The 24,148-nt window shown below is 46.3% G+C and overlaps 1 protein-coding gene across 1 annotated transcript; it reads right to left on the bottom strand.

Annotated features, from left to right (window-relative positions):
* Positions 1–1,283: 1,283 nt before the first annotated feature.
* On the bottom strand, positions 1,284–18,316 carry LOC134983234 (zinc finger protein OZF-like). The gene is made up of 2 exons (XM_063948968.1): positions 18,141–18,316; positions 1,284–2,782 (listed from the first exon to the last, which is right to left on the bottom strand). The coding sequence occupies exons 1-2, from the start codon at positions 18,314–18,316 to the stop codon at positions 1,459–1,461; spliced, it is 1,500 nt and encodes a 499-aa protein (XP_063805038.1). The 3' UTR covers positions 1,284–1,458.
* Positions 18,317–24,148: the final 5,832 nt, after the last annotated feature.

The raw sequence follows: 24,148 nt of genomic DNA on the forward strand, positions 1-24,148 counted from the left end.
GACAGTCCCACTTCCATTATACCACCTGAATGTGACTGTCAGTGACCACCGTGCCATCACTTACCTGTATGCTTACACGAAACAGAATGATGGAACACTTACAAAGGTTTCTTCTGGTGTCCACTCCGAGATTAGACATTATGGCGTAATTACTCAGACGGGAATATAAAACAGATAAAAAAAATAAAAGCTTTAATGTAATAATTAGACGCAAACAAAAGCTTTTATTATGAAATCATACAGGGGAGTATCTGCACCATATAGATGTAACATACAACAAACCACCGCAGATGGAACCCGGGTGACTCTAATGCACATGGTAATGTACAGGGTATATATGGATAGGATCTTGTATCAGAAAACACTCAACACTCCTTATCAAGATGAGTGTCTGCAACAAGTTAGGCAAACTAGAAGTGAAAACACGTTCCAATGGCCGCCATATTGTCGTGCAGCAATACAGATTGTGGAAACTGGTATTAGACATTCACATTTACACAAAGAACAAGATACAAAATAAACAGCAGAAAAAAGACCTAAGCATTTGGGATGTATTATTTAGGAAGTAAATAGAGGTACATTAATGAAAAGTGTGAGTAGCAGTCACCAGTCTGCTTGTGAAGGTCTCTAGAGTGGTGGTCTTTTGGACTGTGCAAGGCAGTGAGTTCCATGGTCAGGACTGCAAAGCTAAAAGTTCAACCCATAAATGAATGACAGGAGATTCTTGGTACTGCTGGTAACAGTCCTTCATATGTAGAAGTAAGCAGGGCAGTAAGGACGCAGAAGCTGCTTCTAGTACCTTGGACCATGTAATGTTGTGCTGGGAAGGTCAGTTAGCCAATTATGAAATAGATTTTCCATCTTACAGGCAGCCGGTGAAGGGAGTAGAGAATGGGTGTTATGTGGCAGGAACGGGCGGGTTAGGTAACAGCTTGGCTGCTGCATTCTGTACTAGCTGCAAGCTCTGTAATTCTTTTGCTGGGTGACCCAGGTAGATGGCATTGCAGTAGTCTATGAACTTCTGAGGGAATGAAGTGCTTGATTCTGTCTATGGTCCACAGATGGAAGAATGTGGATTTGTATGTGGTGGATACCTGATGTCTGTGTCAGCCACATACCAGGACAACACAAAGATTCAGCACATGTTCAGTATTTTGCAATTCTGAACACCAAAGCATAAATCCAGATGGTTGGTAAAGCTGTAGTCTTGTCCTTTGTTGGGAAGCTTCTACTATGTTTCACAAAGACTGAGTCACAGCCAACTGGCATCATCCAACCCTGGCGCTCAGCTAGGATTGGTATTTGGTTCTCAGTACATGGAGCAAAAAGCAGGTAATCAGCATAGCAGTGGTAGACCAGGCCATGACGTCTGATTATCTCACCCAGTGGTAGCATGTATATTTTATAAAGCATAAGAGATAGGATTCACCCTTGAGGAACATTGGACGACAGTGATAATTATACTCCAGAAGATGGAAATGGTTCCGTACTTGGGTAATGTCTAATATGTTCAACAAGAGCGGATTTATTTCTCTCACAGCATGAAAATGGCTTCTCACCTGTGTGACTTCTCTGATGTGTGACAAGATCTGATTTCCGTACAAAACATTTCCCACACTCAGAACAGGAAAATGGCTTCTCACCTGTGTGACTTCTCCGATGTAAAACAAGATCTGATTTCCGTACAAAACATTTCCCACACTCAGAACAGGAAAATGGCTTCTCACCTGTGTGACTTCTCTGATGTATAACAAGAGCTAATTTCTGTGTGAAACATTTCCTACACTCAAAACAGGAATATGGCTTCTCACCTGTGTGACTTCTCTGATGTGTGACAAGATCTGATTTCCGTACAAAACATTTCCCACACTCAGAACAGGAAAATGGCTTCTCACCTGTGTGACTTCTCTGATGTAAAACAAGATCTGATTTCCGTACAAAACATTTCCCACACTCAGAACAGGAAAATGGCTTCTCACCTGTGTGACTTCTCTGATGTAAAACAAGATCTGATTTCCGTACAAAACATTTCCCACACTCAGAACAGGAAAATGGCTTCTCACCTGTGTGACTTCTCTGATGTAAAACAAGATGTGATTTCTGTGCAAAACATTTCCCACACTCAGAACAGTAAAATGGCTTCTCACCTGTGTGACTTCTCTGATGTAAAACAAGATTTGATTTCCGTACAAAACATTTCCCACACTCAGAACAGGAAAATGGCTTCTCACCTGCGTGACTTCTCTGATGTAAAACAAGATTTAATTTCCGTACAAAACATTTCCCACACTCAGAACAGGAAAATGGCTTCTCACCTGTGTGACTTCTCTGATGTATAACAAGAGCTGATTTCTGTGTGAAACATTTCCTACACTCAAAACAGGAATATGTCTTCTCACCTGTGTGACTACTCTGATGTGTGACAAGATTTGATTTCTGTGCAAAACATTTCCCACACTCAGAACAGGAATATGGCTTCTCACCTGTGTGACTTCTCTGATGTGTGACAAGATTTGATTTCAGTGCAAAACATTTCCCACACTCAGAACAGGAATATGGCTTCTCACCTGTGTGACTTCTCTGATGATTAACAAGATGTGATTTCCGTGGAAAACATTTCCCACACTCAGAACAGGAAAATGGCATCTCACCTGTGTGAGCATGCTGATGAATAACAAAATGTGAGCTATGTGCAAAACATTTCCCACACTCAGAACAGGAATATGGCTTCTCACCTGTGTGACTTCTCTGATGTATAACAAGAGCTGATTTCTGTGCAAAACATTTCCTACACTTAGAACATGGAAATGGCCTCTCACCTGCCTTAGCTGGCTGATTGGTAATACGCTTTGTGTTCTGTGTAAAACATTTGGCATCTATAGAACAGGGAAACACTGTATTTACTGTCAGAGCTGTAACAGATGCACCAATATCAGAGTGATCAGGAGAACATTTCCCAGTATCAGAGGGATCAGCTGATAGAGCTGGATGTATAATTGGGGTAATGGGGTTAGCTCCTGGAGAATCCTGTCTACTGTCGTTATCGGTTATTTCAGAATCCAGGGATAACATTAGATGTCCTTCTGAGATGTTCCTGCTTGTGTGTCCATCTGCTGGAAATAAAATACATTAATATATAAAATGAATAGACAAGACCCAGGGTGTTACAGGACACAATATATAATTCTATAAACTGACATTTTTTCCTGAAATCATTGCTTTTATGTTTATTAAAAAACAAAAAAAGCTAGGATGCTTAGACTGGAGCTTGATCAACACTGAACGCTCATGTGGGATTACTAGATGTGACATGGACGCTCATGTGGGAGTACTAGAGGTGACAAATGCAAAATCATGCACTTGGGTCTCAAAAATCCAAAGGCTAAATATAGTAGTAATGGCACTATACTGGAAACTACTGAGGAGGAAAGGGATCTAGGAGTCACTATTTCAGATGACTTATAGGCAGGTAAGCAATGTAACAAAGCAATGAGGAAGGCTAGTCAGATGCTTGGCTGCATTGGGAGAGGAATCAGCAGCAGAAAGAAAGAAGTAATAATGCCACTGTATAGGTCATTGGTATGGCCTCATCTAGAATACAGTGTTCAATTCTGGAGGCCATATCTTCAAAAGGATATTAATACATTAGAAACTGTACAAAGGAGGGCAACTAAAATGGTGCATGGCCTACATTACAAAACATACCCAGAAAGACTAAGAAATCTCAATATGTATAGTTTGGAGCAGAGAAGGGAAAGGGGGAACATGATAGAAACTTTCAAATATATCAAGGGTTTTAACAAAGTCCATTCTCCAAATGAAGAGAAGCAATAGAACACGGGGACATGCACTGAGACGGGAGTGGGGGGGGTGGGGTTCAGGGGGAAATTTGCGGAAAAATTACTTCATAGAAAGGGTAGTGGACAAGTGGAATAGCCTCCCATCGGAGGTGGTAAAGGCTAAAACATTAGAGCAAATTAAACACGCATGGGATAGACATAAGGATATCCTTACAAAGAAATAAGGATCAAATAAGGTTAGAGATAAAAAGAATGTAAAAAAAAAAAAGGGGGGGGCAGACTAGATGGGCCAAGTGGTTCTTATCCGCCGTCAAATTCTATGTTTCTATGACATGGACGCTCATGTGGGATTACTAGAGGTTACATGGACGCTCATGTGGGATTACTAGAGGTGACACGGGCGCTCGTGGGATTACTAGAGGTGACACGGGCGCTCATGTGGGATTACTAGAGGTGACACGGACGCTCATGTGGGATTACTAGAGGTGACATGGACGCTCATGTGGGATTACTAGAGGTGACATGGACGCTCATGTGGGATTACTAGAGGTGACATGGACACTCGTAGGTTTACTAGAGGTGACATGGGCGCTCATGTGGGATTACTAGAGGTGACATGGACGCTCATGTGGGATTACTAGAGGTGACATGGACGCTCATGTGGGATTACTAGAGGTGACATGGACGCTCATGTGGGATTTCTAGAGGTGACACGGACGCTCATGTGGGATTACTAGAGGTTACATGGACACTCATGTGGGATTACTAGAGGTGACATGAACGCTCATGTGGGATTACTATAGGTGACATGGGTTTTGCAATAATAAAACAGCAAAGAAGAGAAAGTGCTGTCCTGCTTGCGCAATAATAATAGGATTTTAATATACCTACCGGTAAATCCTTATTTCGTAGTCCGTAGAGGATGTTGGGGATGCATCAAAGACCATGGGGTATAGATAGGTCCTGTGGAGCCTTGGGTACTATAAAATTTGAATAGTGTGGGTTGGCTGCTCCCTCTATGCCACTCCTCCAGACCTCATTTTAGGAACTGTGCCTGAGGAGATGGACAACCTCGAGAGAGGATACTACAAAACTGTGTGGTGAGATTTCACCAAATCACACTGAATTTATAACATGCAACCACATGTAACTCAATGAAAACATGTCAGTATACATGACCAAAGAGTGGCAACAAATGCTGCCATTACTGAACAAGTAACAACCGTGCAGGAAAACATCAGCACTGGGCGGGCGCCCAACATCCTCTATGGACTACGAGAAAAGGATTTACCGGTAGGTATATTAAAATCCTATTTTCTCTTATGTCCTAGAGGATGTTGGGGATGCATCAAAGACCATGGAGCCTATACCAAAGCTCCCACTAGGGGAGGGAAAGTGCTGATGTACCCTGCAAACTAATTGACCCAACTGGAGGTCATCAGAGGCCAAAGTATCAAACTTGTAGAACTTAGCAAATGCGTTTGATCCTGCTCACGTAGCTGCTCAGGAAATTTGAAGTGCGGAGACACCTCGGGCAGATGTCCAGGAAGAGCCCACTATACGAGTAGAGTGATGCTTTACCGATTTAGGTTCCGGCAAACCTGCCGCAGAAAACATGCTGAATAGTACATTCGATCCAGCGAGAAAGAGTCTGCTTAGAAGCAGCACACCCAATTTTAATCGGTATCATGAAGTACAAAAAATGCTTCCGACTTTATAAGAGGAGCAGTCCTCGTCACGTATACCTTCAAAGCCCGGACCACGTCCAAGGACTTACTGAAGTAGAAATGTCAGTAGCCACTGACACCACAACAGGTTGGTTGATATGAGAAACCGACACAACCCTAGGAAGGAATTGTTGACGCGTCCTTAGCGCAACTCAAAACTCATGAAAAAACAAAGAGGGCTCTTGTGAGATAAGGTCCCACATTCCAACACCCGCCTTGCGGATGCCAATGCTAACAAAGTGATCAGTTTTCATGTAAGAAACTGAAATTCTGCCTCTCATAAAGGTTCAATGAATCTGAATGCAGGACTTGTAACATAACAGAAACATCCTATGGCTCCGTAGGAGGCACACAAAAAAAAAAAAAAAAAGGAGGCTGTATCCGCAGAACCCCTTTCAAGAACGTCTGCACCGCAGGAAACGCAGCCAATGGTTTCCGGAAGAAAAAACAAACAAGGCCGAAAACTGGACCTTGAGCAAGCCTAATCATAGGCCCACAACCACACGGGACTGTGGAAAGAGAAGGAAAAGACCTACGTGGAACCCCACTAAAGGAAGTTTCTTGGACGTACACCAAGACATCTTTTCTCCAATAACCATGTCACGATCCAGGTAATTCCTTATTAGTATTTACCTTCCAAATGCCTCCCGAGACTGTCCCTGTGGCCGCTGTGCGCGTCTGGGTGCATGTGATTCTGCTACTGCGGCCTTTATCGCCATTGTTACACATTTCCTATAGTAGTTTATTCCCCTTCTGTGTGTGTTCATGGGCGCAGCCATGTTGGACTTCAGTCACATGACATTGTTTCTCCTATCCACGGTGCTGACAAGTGCTGGAGCCTAATTGCCCACCAATCCCTGCTAACCTGTGGGTTTAAATAGCCTGTCCCAGCATTGAAGGATGTCAGTGCTTCAATTGTCTTCAGTGATTCCAGTGTGCAGTTCTCCTATGGACTTTCTCTGCGGTACAGCCTGACTCCCTGGTGATTACACTCTGCAGTGTAACCCGACTCTCCAGTGATTAACCCTCTACAGTCTACCCTGATTCACCTGTGTCTGAACTCCGGCTTTCCAGCAGCCATTCTCCAGCTTCTTCTACAGCTCTCCAGCGATCCCCAGCATCACATCATGCTTCACCTGTGCTTCTAAGTACAATAGTGCATTTCTATCTGCGAACCCCAGCTTCAAAGATTACCAACGATCCCCAGCATCACTTTATGCTTCACCTGTGCTTCTAAGTACAATTGTGCATACCACTTATACTTCAGATTACTGGTCACAACCAGTAATATTTCAGAGACTCTCTTGTTACTGTTTTTGTTTGGTTGCACATTATCTGACTTTTCGTTTAATAAAAGCATTTAAAGATATTCCTGTTGTCGTGGTCACGCCTTCGGGCATTTGGTATACAGCTTCTACGTATGTCCAGGAGTCCCACAGCTCCTCCTAAATTCAAGTACCCGTCAGCCTCTACAACTGAGGCTCCCAGTCACGGTCACCAGCCCTCAGTTGTGACAGTAAGCACTGACCTAATGGATCTGGCCGGAGACCAGGCCCAAGCGTTTAACCTGATGCAACAACTTGCAGCACGCTTAGAACTTCTGGAGGCTGCACAGGGTCAAGTTATTCGCTGTCTCCAGGACCTTTCCACCCGGCTGGATGGAATCCAAGTAACCCTTCATGGTTCAGGGGCGGCCAGTGTTGTGACTCTCAGTCAACTGTTGGTTCAGTTACAAGACCTTCTCTCTAGCATCGTTCCAGTTATTTCAAAGTGTCTCTGTGATACTCCTATTATCTCTGCTCCCATCTCCATGAAAGCCTTCCCACAGTTTGCTGAGAACAAGGATGCTACAGCTGCCAATCTCTCTATGTCCAAGTCGTTTCCCCTTGCTCCAAGAAAAGATAAGTTCCGGAGTAAGCCACGGTCTAGACTTTCTGAAGAGGAACGCAAGCGTCGCATGCAGTTTCAACTCTGCTTCTACTGTGGGGGTTCTGATCACTTTATTAAAGACTGTTCTCTCCGTAAGCCAAGGAAGTGGGATAGATCTCCACATCACAGCATTCATAGTTACAAACCTTCCTATGTGGAATCTTCAGCTCCTTCTGATCCGGTCAAGAAAAATATAAAAGTTGATCAAAGAAAAACCCAATTCTACAATTGGGGTCCTGTGTCCAGGAGCCCCATTTCCAATTCCGGGAAACAAAAAGAGATTTAATGAGACTTTCTTCACTAAAGGGAAATCCAATTCAGCAGCCCAAGACGGGGCGTCTGTTTCTGCAGCCCCAGGAGGGGTATCCAATGTTCAAGCTCAACTAGCGGCATATGCGTCTTCTCAAAAAGGAGTTTCTGATCTGTCAACTCCAGGAGGGGTGCAGGAGAAAACAACCCTGAGAGAGGTGTCTGATTCGTCAACCCCAGGAGGGGTCACCGAAATTTCAGCCCCAAGGGAAGTATCCAGAGCAGAGTTCCCAGATGGAAATTTTTGTGCTACAGATACAGTTATGAACTCCTGTTTGCCGTTTTCAGAGAGCACCACCCTGTTGGCATCCAGCATGGACCAGGTCCTGGATGGTCTAACTGAACACTTGGATACCACTCATTCCGTTTCCAACCGGATTCTGACTCCTTCGGTTCCAGCTGATTCCAGTAAGCCTCTTTGGTTCCAGCCGATTCCAGTAAGCTTCCACCGGTTCCAGCCGGGTCAAGCTTTTCCGGACCCAATCCTGTCCCATCCGTCTGTCCGGATCAACCTCCTTCGGTTCCAGACGATTCCAGCACCTTCCAATCTAATCAAGTCCTATCCGTCAGTCCAAAGACTCCTCTGGTTCCAGCCAGTTCAAGTTCATCAGGATTCAATTCAGATTCCGAAGGTGAATTTGTTGATGACTCAAGCTGCATTATGGGAGGTCCTGCTCTTTCCTGTTATGCTTTCACGCATGAAGAGGTTCCAGAATTACCAAAAAGCTCTACAGGTCTCTGTATGAAAAGTCCTCGTTATAGAACAAGATTTCATTTAAGCCTTAGTGGAGTGCTAGCTTCAAAAGCACAATTTTCTCGTACTTCTAATCCAGGAAAGGAACCTTCTACATGTTATTCCTCAGTCCTTTCAGATGAAGAAGATTGGGATGACTTCTAGCAATCCAGTTGCTTCAGGCTTTCCACGCCAGATTTCCTCCTCAAGCCTAAGTAGTGTCTTGGGGCCACTCCTAAAGGGGAGGGTACTGTCACGATCCAGGTAATTCCTTATTAGTATTTACCTTCCAAATGCCTCCTGAGACTGTCCCTGTGGCCACTGTGCGTGTCTGGGCGCATGTGATTCTGCTACTGCGGCCTTCATCGCCATTGTTACACATTTCCTATAGTAGTTTATTCCCCTTCTGTGTGTGTTCATGGGCGCAGCCATGTTGGACTTCAGTCACATGACATTGTTTCTCCTATCCACGGTGCTGACAAGTGCTGGAGCCTAATTGCCCACCAATCCCTGCTAACCTGTGGGTTTAAATAGCCTGTCCCAGCACTGAAGGATGTCAGTGCTTCAATTGTCTTCGGTGATTCCAGTGTGCAGTTCTATGGACTTTCTCTGCGGTACAGCCTGACTTCCTGGTGATTACACTCTGCAGTGTAACCCGACACTCCAGTGATTAACCCTCTACAGCCTACCCTGATTCACCTGTGTCTGAACTCCGGCTTTCCAGCAGCCATTCTCCAGCTTCTTCTACAGCTCTCCAGCGATCCCCAGCATCACATCATGCTTCACCTGTGCTTCTAAGTACAATAGTGCATTTCTATCTGCAAACCCCAGCTTCACTCAAAGATTACCAACGAACCCCAGCATCACTTTATGCTTCACCTGTGCTTCTAAGTACAATAGTGCATACCACTTATACTTCAGATTACTGGTCACAACCAGTAATATTTCAGAGACTCTCTTGTTACTGTTTTTGTTTGGTTGCACATTATCTGACTTTTCGTTTAATGAAAGCATTTAAAGATATTCCTGTTGTCGTGGTCACGCCTTAGGGCATTTGTTATACAACTTCTACGTATGTCCAGGAGTCCCACAGCTCCTCCTAAATTCAAGTACCCGTCAGCCTCTACAACTGAGGCTCCCAGTCACGGTCACAAGCCCTCAGTTGTGACAAACCATGGTAAAGTCTTGACGTGACTCCATCCCCTGTCCGAATAGCATAGGGATGACTTTGCTCGGAATACCATTCCGAGCTAATATCAGCCGCACAACTTCCATATCATCAAACGGATATGCGATAAGTGTTTATTAAGAACTGGCCCCTTCAGACGCAGGTCCTTTTGACGATGCGGAAGCCTTCGAACCTTTGGAAGTAACCCAAGAGCCTGAAAACAAGCTCTCCTTGGCCATCCCAGGGCAATGAGGGACGCCAGATTTTATGTTCCATTAAGTGTAACTGGAGAGAACACCTCCACTGACTAAACGCCCCTGGAACCAACAGAGGGCTGACTGCCACTGAATGTGGGTTTGTTCTGGAACCCAGTGTTCAAAACTTTATTTTGAGATGAAACATTCGTTCCACCCTACAGAGGAACGCACCAAATGTTTTAGATTTTTGACGTAAACTATGTCAGTCCGACCTTCGTTACAGAATGCTTGTGCGAAGAAGTCAGACATGTCGTGGAAGTTCTCCCCTTGCGCGAATGTCTGTCAAACTTTCTCCTGAGAGAGGAGGATCCAGGTACGACTTCTGAACCTGCGTTCCTCGAGTAGATGGAACCATTTTACCCCTTTTCAGGGAATGAAATCTAGGTGGAAGCTCAACGGCGTACTCACCGTTACAGCCCAAGATGTGCTTTGAACACTTGTCCTAGAGATTTCGCTAGAAGAACTCGTTCTGGAATCATTAAATTACGCCACAGCAGTGCTGTGAGATATTACGGGATTAGGGAAGATGTGAACATCTGGACAAGGACCCTCTGCAATTACAGAGGCCTAAGAACCTCCAGAACTGATAACAGTGCCGCATTGCCAACCATATGTAGGTATGACGCAGAGGTCAAGTGGGAAGCGGGCCTAGCCCCGCCAGTCGTAGAGACTGCCTTTCCAAATGGAAAATAAGAATTTACTCACCGGTAATTCTATTTCTCGTAGTCCGTAGTGGATGCTGAGGACTCCGTAAGGACCATAGGGAATAGACGGCTCCGTAGGAGACTGGGCACATCTAAAGAAAAATTTAGGACTATCTGGTGTGCACTGGCTCCTCCCCCTATGACCCTCCTCCAAGCCTCAGTTAGAACACTGTGCCCGGAAGAGCGAACACAATAAGGAAGGATTTTGAATCCCGGGTAAGACTCATACCAGCCACACCAATCACACCATATAACTCGTGATAGGAACCCCGGTTAACAGTATGATAACAACGGAGCCTCTGAACAGATGGCTCGCAATAACAACCCGATTTGAGTAACAATAACTATTTACAAGTACTGCAGACAATCCGCACTTGGAATGGGCGCCCAGCATCCACTACGGACTACGAGAAATAGAATTACCGGTGAGTAAATTCTTATTTTCTCTGACGTCCTAGTGGATGCTGGGGACTCCGTAAGGACCATGGGGATTATACCAAAGCTCCCAAACGGGCAGGAGAGTGCGGATGACTCTGCAGCACCGAATGAGAGAACTCCAGGTCCTCGTCAGCCTGGGTATCAAATTTGTAGAATTTTGCAAACGTGTTTGCCCCTGACCAAGTAGCAGCTCGGCAAAGTTGTAAAGCCGAGACCCCTCGGGCAGCCGCCCAAGATGAGCCCACCTTCCTTGTGGAATGGGCTTTTACAGATTTAGGCTGCGGTAATCCCACCGCAGAATGCGCCAGCTGAATAGTGCTACAAATCCAGCGCGCGATAGTCTGCTTAGAAGCAGGAGCACCCAGCTTATTGGGTGCATACAGGATAAACAGCGAGTCAGTTTTCCTGACTCCAGCCGTCCTGGAAACATAAATTTTCAGGGCCCTGACTATGTCCAGTAACTTGGAATCCTCCAAGTCCCTAGTAGCCGCAGGCACCACAATAGGTTGGTTCAAGTGAAAAGCTGATACCACCTTCGGGAGAAACTGAGGACGAGTTCTCAACTCTGCCCTATCCATATGAAAAATCAGATAAGGGCTTTTACAAGACAAAGCCGCCAACTCTGATACACGCCTGGCCGAAGCCAGGGCCAACAGCATGACCACTTTCCACGTGAGATATTTTAAATCCACAGTCTTAAGTGGCTCAAAACAATGTGATTTCAGGAACTCCAAAACCACATTGAGATCCCAAGGTGCCACCGGGGGCACAAAAGGAGGCTGAATATGCAGAACTCCTTTGACAAAAGTCTGAACTTCAGGCAGTGAAGCCAGTTCTTTCTGGAAGAAAATCGACAGAGCCGAAATCTGGACCTTAATGGACCCCAATTTGAGGCCCAACGTCACCCCTGCTTACATGAAATGCAGGAATCGACCCAGTTGAAATTCCTCCGTTGGGGCCTTTCTGGCCTCACACTAAGCAACATATTTCCGCCAAATGCGGTGATAATGTTTTGCAGTAACATCCTTCCTGGCCTTGATCAGGGTAGGGATGACTTCCTCCGGAATGCATTTTTCCTTCAGGATCCAGTGGTCAACCGCCATGCCGTCAAATGCAGCTGCGGTAAGTCTTGGAACAGGCAGGGCCCCTGCTGCAGCAGGTCCCGCCGTAGTGGTAGAGGCCATGGGTCCTCTGAAAGCATCTCTTGAAGTTCCAGGTACCAAGCTCTTCTTGGCCAATCCGGAACCACGAGTATAGTTTTCACTCCTCGCCTTCGTGTTATTCTCAGTACCTTGGGAATGAGAGGCAGAGGAGGAAACACAAATCGACTGGTACACCCACGGTGTTACTAGAGCGTCCACAGCGATCGCCTGAGGGTCCCTTGACCTGGCGCAATATCTTTTTAGCTTTTTGTTGAGGCGGGACGCCATTATGTCCACCTGTGGTCTTTCCCAACAGTTTACCAGCATTTGGAAGACTTCTGGATGAAGTCCCCATTCTCCCGGGTGGAGGTCGTGCCTGCTGAGGAAGTCTGCTTCCCAGTTGTCCACTCCCGGAATGAACACTGCTGTTAGTGCTAACACGTGATTTTCCACCCATCGGAGAATCCTTGTGGCTTCTGCCATTGCCCTCCTGCTTCTTGTGCCGCCCTGTCTGTTTACATGGGCGACCGCCGTGATGTTGTCTGATTGGATCAGTACCGGCTGGTTCTGAAGCAGGGGTCTTGCTTGGCTTAGGGCATTGTAAATGGCCCTTAGCTCAAGAACATTTATGTGAAGTGAAATCTCCTGAGTTGACCACAGTTCTTGGAAATTTCTTCCCTGTGTGACTGCCCCCCAGCCCCGAAGGCTGGCATCCGTGGTCACCAGGACCCAGTCCTGTATTCCGAATCTGAGGCCCTCTAGTAGATGAGCCCTCTGTAGCCACCACAGCAGCGACACCCTGGTCCTTGCCGACAGGGTTATCCGCTGCTGCATCTGGAGATGGGACCCGGACCATTTGTCCAACAGGTCCCACTGGAAAATCCTTGCGTGGAACCTCCCGAATGGAATTGCTTCGTATGAAGCTACCATTTTTCCCAGGACTCGTGTGCATTGATGTACCGACACCTGTCCTGGCTTTAGGAGGTTTCTGACTAGAGATGACAACTCCTCGGCTTTTTCCACTGGAAGAAACACTTTTTTCTGGTCTGTGTCCAGAATCATTCCCAGAAACAGAAGACGTGTCGTCGGGACCAGCTGTGACTTTGGAATATTGAGAATCCAGCCGTGCTGTTGTAGCACTTCCCGAGAAAGTGCTATCCCCACTACCAACTGTTCCTTGGACCTCGCCTTTATCAGGAGATCATCCAAGTACGGGATAATTAAAACTCCCTTCTTGCGAAGGAGTATCATCATTTCGACCATTACCTTGGTAAAGACCCTCGGTGCCGTGGATAACCCAAACGGCAGCGTCTGGAACTGATAGTGACAGTCCTGTACCACAAACCTGAGGTACTCCTGGTGAGGAGGGTGAATGGGGACATGCAGGTACGCATCCTTGATGTCCAGGGAGACCATGTAATCCCCCTCGTCCAGGGTCGCAATAACCGCCCTGAGCGATTCCCTCTTGAACTTGAACCTTTTGATATAAGTGTTCAAGGATTTTAAATTTAAGATGGGTCTCACCGAACCGTCCGGTTTCGGTACCACAAACATAGTGGAATAGTAACCCTTCCCTTGCTGAAGGAGGGGCACCTTGACTATCACCTGCTGGGAATACAGTTTTTGAATAGCCACCAACACCGCCTCCCTGGCAGAGGGAGTTGCCGGTAAGGCAGATTTTAGGAAACAGCGTAGGGGGGGACGACGGCACACGTCTCGAATTCCAGCCTGTACCCCTGCGATAATACTTGAAGGACTCGGGGATCCACCTGTGAGAGAGCCCACTGTGCGCTGAAATTCCTGAGACGGGCCCCCACCGTACCCGGATCCGCCTGAGCAGCCCCAGCGTCATGCTGTGGACTTACCGGACGCAGGGGAGGACTTCTGCTCTTGGGAACTGGCTGTGTGCTGCAGCTTTTTCCCTCTACCTTTGCCTCTCGGCAGAAAGGATGCGCCTCTAGCCCTCTTGCTTTTCTGGGGCCGAAAGGACTGTACCTGATAATACGGTGCTTTCTTTTGCTGTGGGGTAGACTGTGGCAAAAAAGTCGATTTCCCAGCAGTAGCTGTGGAAACGAGGTCTGAAAGACCCTCCCCAAACAGTTCCACCCCCTTATAGGGCAAAACTTCCATGTGCCGTTTCGAGTCGGCATCACCTGACCATTGCCGTGTCCATAACCCCCGTCTGGCGGCAATGGACATAGCGCTTATTTTTGATGCCAGCCGGCAAATATCCCTCTGTGCATCACGCATGTATAAGATGGCGACTTTTATATGCTCTATCGTCAGCAAAATATTGTCCCTATCCATAGTATCCATATTATCCCGACAAGGAATCTGACCAAGCAGCAGCAGCACTGCACATCCATGCCGATGCAATAGCTGGCCTCAATATAATGCCCGTGTGTGTGTATATAGCTTTAAAGGTTGTTTACTGCTTTCTATCAGCAGGTTCCTTTAGGGCGGCCGTATCCGGAGACGGTAGTGCCACCTTTTTTGATAAGCGTGTCAGTGCTTTATCTACCCTAGGGGGTGTTTCCCAACGTGACCTATCCTCTGGCGGGAAAGGGTACGCTGCCAATAACCGTTTAGAAATGATCAATTTCTTATCGGGGGAAGTCCATGCTTCCTCACACACCTCATTTAATTCCTCAGATGCAGGAAAAACTACAGGTAGTTTTTTCTCACCAAACATAATACCATTTTTTGTGGTACCTGGGGTATTATCAGAAATGTGTAATACATTTTTCATTGCCTCAATCATGTAACGGGTGGACCTATTGGAGGGTACACTAGTCTCATCGTCGTCGACACTGGAGTCGGTATCCGTGTCGACATCTGTGTCTGTCATCTGAGGTAGCGGGCGTTTTAAAGCCCCTGATGACATTTGAGACGCTGGAACAGGCACAAGCTGAGTAGCCGGCTGTCCTATGTCGTCAAACCTTTTATGTAAGGAGTTGACACTGTCACGTAATTCCTTCCATAAGTCCATCCACACAGGTGTCGACCCCACAGGGGGTGACATCACATTCACAGGCATTTGCTCCGCCTCCACATCATTTTCCTCATCATACATGTCGACACAGCAGTACCGACACACAGCACACACACAGGGAATGCTCTGACAGAGGACAGGACCCCACAAAGCCCTTTGGGGAGACAGAGGGAGAGTATGCCAGCACACACCAGAGCGCTATATACCACTGGGATATCACCTATAAAGAGTGTTTTCCCTTATAGCTATATATATATATTTATACTGCGCCTAAATTTGTGCCCCCCCTCTTTTACCCTTTCCGTAGTGCAGGACTGCAGGGGAGAGCCAGGGAGCGATCCTTCCAGCGGAGCTGCGAGGGAAAATGGTGCCGGTGTGCTGAGGGAGATGGCTCCGCCCCTTTTTCGGCTGGCTTTCTCCCGCTATTTTAAGAATTCTGGCAGGGGTTAATTAACACCTATATAGCCCCTGGGGTTATATATGGCATCAGTTTGCCAGCCAAGGTGTTCTTTATTGCTTCTTAATTCCCCCCCCCCCCCCCCCCCCCAGCGCCCTGCACCCATCAGTGACCGCAGTGTGTGGTGTGCATGAGGAGCAATGGCGCACAGCTGCAGTGCTGTGCGCTGCCTTGAAGACAGAAGTCTTCAGCCGCCGATTTTCCGGACCACCTTCTTGCTTCTGGCTCTGTAAGGGGGACGGCGGCGCGGCTCCAGGAACGGACGACGAGGTCGGGTCCTGTGTTCGATCCCTCTGGAGCTAATGGTGTCCAGTAGCCTAAGAAGCCCAAGCTACCACCACTTAGGTAGGTTCGCTTCTTCTCCCCTTAGTCCCTCATTGCAGTGAGCCTGTTGCCAGCAGGTCTCACTGTAAAATAAAAAACCTAAACTATACTTTCTTTCTAGGTGCTCAGGAGAGCCCCTAGTGTGCAACCAGCTCCGCCGGGCACAGAAATCTAACTGAGGCTTGGAGGAGGGTCATAGGGGGAGGAGCCAGTGCACACCAGATAGTCCTAAATCTATCTTTAGATGTGCCCAGTCTCCTGCGGAGCCGTCTATTCCCCATGGTCCTTACGGAGTCCCCAGCATCCACTAGGACGTCAGAGAAATCAGAGATTTAGTTTCCAAATTTCTTTTGATAATTCCGCCAGGTGGGAGCCAGTTAAGTTATTGACTTGCGACCGTAGGTAATGCATACCCATAGCGGATCCCTGTCTCCCACCTGAGTGGACTTCCAGGGGGAAGCGTCATGTGAAAATAGTAGGTGGAACAGATGTCGTATTCTGTTCCTGCCCCTCCTTTCCCGAAAAAAAGGCGGGGACCTCGGGACCTTACCGTTATCCCGCCCCTAGGGTCAAGAAAAGAGCATCCCTACCAATCGAACATTTATATACATATATAAAATTCTAACAGAGGTCCTGCATACTTTCCAATAGTACTGGAAACCCATGCACCCACAATAGGTGGCCTGAAGACAGTTTTACTGGCCGAGTATATAAATGGGAGTGTAGGCTCAAGTATGCGGCCAGCCTGTTCTTTCAGTGATGCTGAACCGGGGACGGGTCAGGTAATAGTAATCTGATAATCTGGACACAGCGGTGTGCACCACAGGAGAAATCTCCCAATATGTCTTATCCTTTTCAGGACACGGCTAAGCCGTGAAAATACCCTTAAGAATCAGGACTTATGTGCCTGGGATTTTCCAGGTGTGTTCAAACATAGCATCAGAAATAGGGGATGTTATCACAGGCTTCGTATTTATAGTAAAATAATCTCTCATCTCCTGTACAGGAGTGTAACAGCGATTTCTAACTCTTCCCCGAAGTTTGCATCATAGTTTGAATACACTTTGCTAGGATAGCATTCTGTCTACAGATCCCCTCTCACGTCCCCGTGTCGACTTCTGACGACTTGCATTATACGTGTAAAAGCACGCTTCGAGGGACATGAGGGGTCTAAAGAAGTTTTCAAATTGTATAAATATATCATTCAACTGAGAAATTATAAACTTAACTTCTGTAAATCCTCATCATGGGGACCAGGAGACATGACACCGTCCTGTCTTACTGACATGAAGCAATAGCTGAATTACATTCTGCATTGACTGATGTATATATATATGTTCCTTATAGACATGATATACTGTAATGTTACACATACACAGATACACAGTTTGTATACTGATTTATCAGATTAATCGGACAGGAATTCATACAGTGCACATCCTCTGATATACTCTTTAGACTGATAATGTGAACTTTCACCCTCATACCCAGACGGTCTGCAACATTTACCTCAGAGAATAATCAGATCAATACAGAAGTATGAACCAGCCACATACCAGCGCTACTAGAAACTTTTTTTATAACCTTCCACTGAATTAATACATTAACATCATCCCAAAATACATCCCCCTATACTTATAACACCCTGTTACCAGTGAGTTATGAGCAGCGGTGCAAGTATGCGGGTACGGGCAGGAACGGCGTACCCTTAAGAATTTAGCCGTGGGTATGCCGTACCCACACCGACGGGCCGCCGCTCCTCTTCCCTCCCTGCCTCTGCTGCTCCCCGCACCACCGCTGATGTGAGGGGAGGAGAGTGCAGCCTGCGCCTCTCCTTCCCCGTAGTCTCCGGCGGGTACAGGTGCCTTTGTTCAAGTCAGCGCTGCCCGTGAGCCAATCAGAGCTCGCGGGACCGATCCTCCCGAAGAAGTAAGGGCCATGGATCTTCCAACAGAAGAAGATCCAGCAGATACGCATACCAACCCCTCCTTGGTCTGTCCCGAGCAATGAGGATTGCCAGAACCTTTGTTCTTCTTACAAGTTGAAGAACTCTTGGAATCAGAGGAAGTGGGGGGGAACACATACACTGACGTGAACACCCACGGTGTTACCAGTGTGTCCACTGCCAATGCCTGCGGGTCTCTCGACCTGGAACAGTACCTCCACAGCTTCTTGTTGAGATGGGAGGCCATCATGTCTATGTGAGGTACCGCCACCAAATAGGTTACCTCATCGAACACCTCAAGGTGGAGGCCCCTCTCTCCTGGATAGATATGGTGTTTGCTGAGGAAGTCTGCTTCCCAGTTGTCTACTCCCGGAATAAAGATTGCAGACATCGCCACTGCGTGCCTTTCTGCCCAGAGGAGGATTCTTGACACCTCTGACATTGCAGCCCTGCTCTTTGTTCCACCTTGTTGGTTTATGTAGGCCACTGTTGTCACATTGTCCAACTGCACCTGAACAGCTCGATCCTGTAAGTGGTGTGCTGCTTGAAGAAGGCCATTGTACACGGCCCTTAGCTCCAGGATGTTTATTGGGAGAAGAGATTCTTGATACGAACACCTTCCTTGGAAGGTTTCTCCCTGAGCGACCGCTCCCCAACCTCTTAGACTTGCATCCGTGGTTAGAAAAATCCAGTCCTGAACCCCGAACCTTCGGCCTTCCAGAAGGTGTGGTAGTTGTAGCCACCAGAGGAGCAAAATCCTGGCTCATGGTGACAGACGTATCCTCTGGTGCATATGTAGGTGAAATCCCGACCACTGGTCCAAGAGATCCATCTGAAAGGATCGAGCATGAAACCTTCCATGCTGCAGAGCCTCGTAGGAGGCAACCATCTTCCCCAGAAAGCAGATGCACTGATGAACCGATACCCGGGAAGGCTTCAAGACACCCCGGACCATTGTTTGAATCACCAATGCTTTTTCCACCGGTAGAAACACCCTCTGCACCTCCGTGTCGAGGATCATTCCCAGGAAAGACAGGCTCCTTGTTGGCTCCAGGTGAGACTTTGGAAGTTTCAGTATCCAACCGTGCTCCTTGAGCAGAGTGTCGTGAGAACAATGGATCTTAATAACTTCTCCCTGGACGAAACCTTGATCAGGAGATCGTCCAGATATGGAATTATGTTCACCCCCTGCTTGCTGAGGAGAACCATCATCTCTGCCATCACCTTGGTGAAGACCCTCGGTTGAAACAGATAGTGATCGTTTAACAGTGCAAACCTGAGATAAGCCTGATGCGGCGACCAAATGGGAATGTGGAGGTATGCATCCTTGATGTCCAGGGACACCAGGAATTCCCCCTCCGTCAGTCCTGAGATGACAGCTCTCAGAGACTCCATCTTGAACTTGAACTCCCTGAGATAAAGGGTCAAAGACTTTAAACATAGAATTTGTCGGCAGATAAGAACCACTTGGCCCATCAGTCTGTCCCATTTTGTATTACATTATTTTTATCTCTAACCTTATTTGATCCTTATTTCTTTGTAAGTATATCCTTATGTCTATACCATGCATGTTTAAATTGCTCTACTGTCTTAGCCTCTACCACCTCTGATAGGAGGCTATTCCAATTGTCCACTACCCTTTCTGTGAAGTAATTTTTCCGCAAATTTCTCCTGAACCTCCCCCCCTCCAGTCTCAGTGCATGTCCTCGTGTCCTATTGCTTCTCTTCATTTGGAGAATGTTTCCCTCCTGGACTTTGTTAAAACCCTTCATATATTTGAAAGTTTCTATCATGTCCCCCCTTTCCCTTCTCTGCTCCAAACTATACATATATATAATACATATATTTAACCTTTAAATGTTCCCTGAAAACTCACCTCTTCAAACAAGCCTATCAAATTCCAAACCTACCCACATAACCTTCAGTGCTTCCCTATCTAATTAAATCCTCTCTGTACAGTACACATAACATCACATATCTTGTCTTTCTTTACTCTCACACCCTCCTGACACTTGGCCAACATCGCTGGGTGATCCTATCATACAACCAATTAAGAACCTAGCAATCTGGTTGACCATTATGCAATAGGTAGCATCTATCCTTGTGTATCAATGCCTATTTCTCCATAGATTGTAAGTTTGCGAGCAGGGCCTTCCTATCTCTATGTCTGTCTGTTTTTACCCAGTTTTGTTGTATTACTGTTGTTCTAATTGTAAATCGCAACGGAATATGCTGCGCCATATAAGAAACTGCTAATTAATAAAATAATAGTTTCCTACTGTATTGTCTTACTGACCTATTGGTGGTCATTCCGAGTTGTTTGCTCACTGCCGTTTTTAGCAAAATAGCGATCAGGCTAAAAATGGGCGAATCTGCCATGCGTATGAGCCGCAGGGCGCACGCGCTAAGTATTTTCACACGAAACTATGCAATTTTTCACAGGTCCGAGCAACGCTTTTCAGTCGCTCTGCTGATCGGTGAGTGATTGACAGGAAGTGGGTGTTTCCGGGGCGGAAACTGAGCGTTTTCCGAGAGTGTGCAAAAATGCCTGAGTGGCAGGAGAAACGGGGGAGTGGCTAACCGGACGCTGGGTGTGTTTGTGATGTCAAACCAGCAACTAAACGGACTGAGGTGATCGCAATCTAGGAGTAGGTCTGGAGCTACTCAGAAACTGCAAGGAAATACTTAATAGCAGAACTGCTAATCTTTTGTTCGCAATTCTGCTAAGCTAAGATACACTCCCAGAGGGCGGCGGCCTAGCGTGTGCAATGCTGCTAAAAGCAGCTAGCGAGCGAACAACTCGGAATGAGGGCACTAGTTTCTTACTGCATTGTCTTACTGACCTATAGTTTCCTTCTGTATTGTTTTACTGACCTATAGTTTCCTTCTGTAATGTCTTACTGACCTATAGTTTCCTTCTGTATTGTCTTACTGACCTATAGTTTCTTCTGTATTGTCTTACTGACCTATAGTTTCTTCTGTATTGTCGTACTGACCTATAGTTTCTTACTGTATTGTCTTACTGACCTAAAGTTTCTTACTGTATTGTCTTACTGATGTATAGTGGCTTACTGTAGTCTTACTGACCTATAGTTTCCTTCTGTATTGTCTTACTGACGTATCGCAGCTTACTGTAGTCTTACTGACCTATAGTTTCCTTCTGTATTGTCTTACTGACGTATCGCAGCTTACTGTAGTCTTACTGACCTATAGTTTCCTTCTGTATTGTCTTACTGACCTATAGTTTCCTTCTGTATTGTCTTTCTGACCTATAGTTTCTTCTGTATTGTCTTAATGAACTAGTTTCTTCTGTATTGTCTTACTGACCTATAGTTTCTTACTGTATTGTCTTACTGACCCATAGTTTCTTAATGTATTGTCTTACTGACCTATAGTTTCTTACTGTATTGTCTTACTGATGTATAGTGGCTTACTGTAGTCTTACTGACCTATAATTTCCTTCTGTATTGTTTTACTGACGTATCGCAGCTTACTGTAGTCTTACTGACCTATAGTTTCCTTCTGTATTGTCTTACTGACCTATAGTTTCCTTCTGTATTGTCTGGCTGACCTATAGTTCCTTACTGTATTGTCTTACTGACGTATCGTGGCTTACTGTAGTCTTACTGACCTATATTTTCCTTATTTATTGTCTTGCTGACGTATCGTGGCTTACTGTATTGTCTTACTGACCTATAGTTTCCTTCTGTATTGTCTTACTGACCTAGTTTCCTTCTGTAATGTCTTACTGACCTATAGTTTCTTCTGAATTGTCTTACTGACCTATAGTTTCCTATATACATAGTTTTCCTGTCTATGGTGGTCATTCCGAGTTGTTCGCTCGCAAGGCGATTTTAGCAGTATTGCACACGCTAAGCCGCCGCCTACTGGGAGTGAATCTTAGCATAGTAAAAATGCGAACGATGTATTCGCAATATTGCGATTACACACCTCGTAGCAGTTTCTGAGTAGCTTCAGACTTACTCGGCATCTGCGATCAGTTCAGTGCTTGTCGTTCCTGGTTTGACGTCACAAACAAACCCAGCGTTCGCCCAGACACTCCCCCGTTTCTCCAGCCACTCCCGCGTTTTTTCCGTAAACGGTAGCGTTTTTTCCCACACGCCCATAAAACGGCCTGTTTCCGCCCAGTAACACCCATTTCCTGTCAATCACACTACGATCGCCGGAGCGAAGAAAAAGCCGTGAGTAAAATACTTTCTTCATAGCAAAATTACTTGGCGCAGTCGCAGTGCGGATATTGCGCATGCGCACTAAGCAGAAAATCGCTGCGATGCGAAGAAATTTACCGAGCGAACGACTCGGAATGAGGGCCCAGGTATGGTAGGTAAGTAAGTTAACAAGAGTGCTCCCAAAAAAGAGGATTTTGGTACTTACCGATAAATCCATTTCTCTGAATCCCCTAGGGGACACTGGAGTCTTATACAGTAGGGGTGTGAAGCTTGCAACCGGAGGTGTGGCACAATCTAAAAATGATCATTGTCTGCACAGACGGCTCCTCCCCCTTCACATCCCTCATCCCTCAGTTTGGAAAATTTGACCAAGAGAACAGGACATGATACTATAGCACATGGCGAGGAACCGACCCGCACAACATATCAAACAGCATCCAAGAAACTCTTAACAGAAAAACTAACGTTGTTTGCACAAACTGTTTGAACAAGAACCTTGAACACAGCAGGTTGACAGCACCGAGGTGGGCGTCCAGTGTCCCCTAGAGGATTCAGAGAAATGGATTTATTGGTAAGTACCAAAATCCTCTTTTCTCTTTCATCCACTAGAGGACACTGGAGTCCTACACAGTAGGGGACGTCCTAAAGTTATCCCCCAGGGAGGGAGTGCTGTCGGTGGCCTGCAAAACTAAAACGTCCAAACATAGAGTCTCCGGACGCGAAGTTATCAACCTTGTAAAATTTTGCGAACGTGTGGGCTGAGGACCACATCACCGCTCTGCAAAGTTGAGTAGTGGAAACACCTCTGGCAGCTGCCCATGACGCACCCACTGATCTGGTGGTATGAGCACCCATCTGAACCGGAAACTGTTTGTCACAGGAAATGTAAGCTTGCCAAATGGCAAGTCGAATCCATCTAGACAAAGGCTGCTTAGATGCTGACCAGCCCTTTTTAAGAACAAACAATGGTCCAACTTTCTAAAGGACGACGTAACTTGTACATATACACGTAAAGCTCAGACAACATCCAAGGACACTTCCCCATCTGTGAGACCCTGAAAAGATGGGACCACAATTGGCTGGTTTACATGAAACCCCGAAACCAACCTTAGGAAGGAAACCTGCTCTTGTACGGAGTTCTACCCTATCCTCATGAAACATTCAAAGGACTCTTACACGATAAGGCTCCCAACTCAGAAACTCACCTGGCTGAAACCAAGGCAAGCAATAATGTAACTTTCCAAAAGAGATATTTCAGGTCTGTTCTTGCTAACGGCTCAAAAGTTGGAGATCTCAAAAATTCCAACACCAAAATTTAAGTCCTATGGCGCAGTGGTAGGATAAAAAGGGGGTTGTATCCTCAGAACCCCCTGTAAAAAGGTTTGAACCTCTGACAAGAGTGCTAACCGCTTGTTGAAATAGGATGGAGAGAGCCGAAATTTGAACCTTCAGAGAGCCCAGCCTCAGTCCTACATCTAGACCGGCCTGAAGGAAGAGTAGAAGTCTGGATAAGTGGAAGTTCGTCGAATTCCAACCACGTTCTTGACACCAGTCCATGCACTTCTTATAAATCCTGTAGTAGTGCATGGCTGTGACCGGCTTCCTAGCGGCAAACATCGTAGGAATGGCCGTTCTTGGTATCCCTCTGTTTCTTAAGATCCGGGTTTCAATAGTGACGCCGTTAAACGTAGCTGGGTGTTGGAACAATCCCTGAGATAGCAGGTCCTCCCTCTGAGGTAACCATCAAGGATCTTCCACTAGTAACCCTCGCAGGTCTGAATACCAACTCCTGTGGGGCCAATCTGGTGCAATTAGAATTGACCACACTCGTTCTCATTTCAACCATTTCAGAACCCTGGGTATGAGTGGGAAAGGTGGAAAAATGTAAACCCTCCTGTCAATGCGTCCACTCCTTCTGCTGCTGGAACTTTTGCCTGGACACATATCTGGGCAGCTGATGGTTTTGCCGAGACGCCATTAGATCGACTTGAGGTAGACCCCATCTCCTCACCACCATGTCAAAAATCCGTGGA

Source organism: Pseudophryne corroboree, assembly GCF_028390025.1.
Source record: "Pseudophryne corroboree isolate aPseCor3 chromosome 3 unlocalized genomic scaffold, aPseCor3.hap2 SUPER_3_unloc_10, whole genome shotgun sequence".
Lineage (NCBI taxonomy): Eukaryota > Metazoa > Chordata > Amphibia > Anura > Myobatrachidae > Pseudophryne > Pseudophryne corroboree.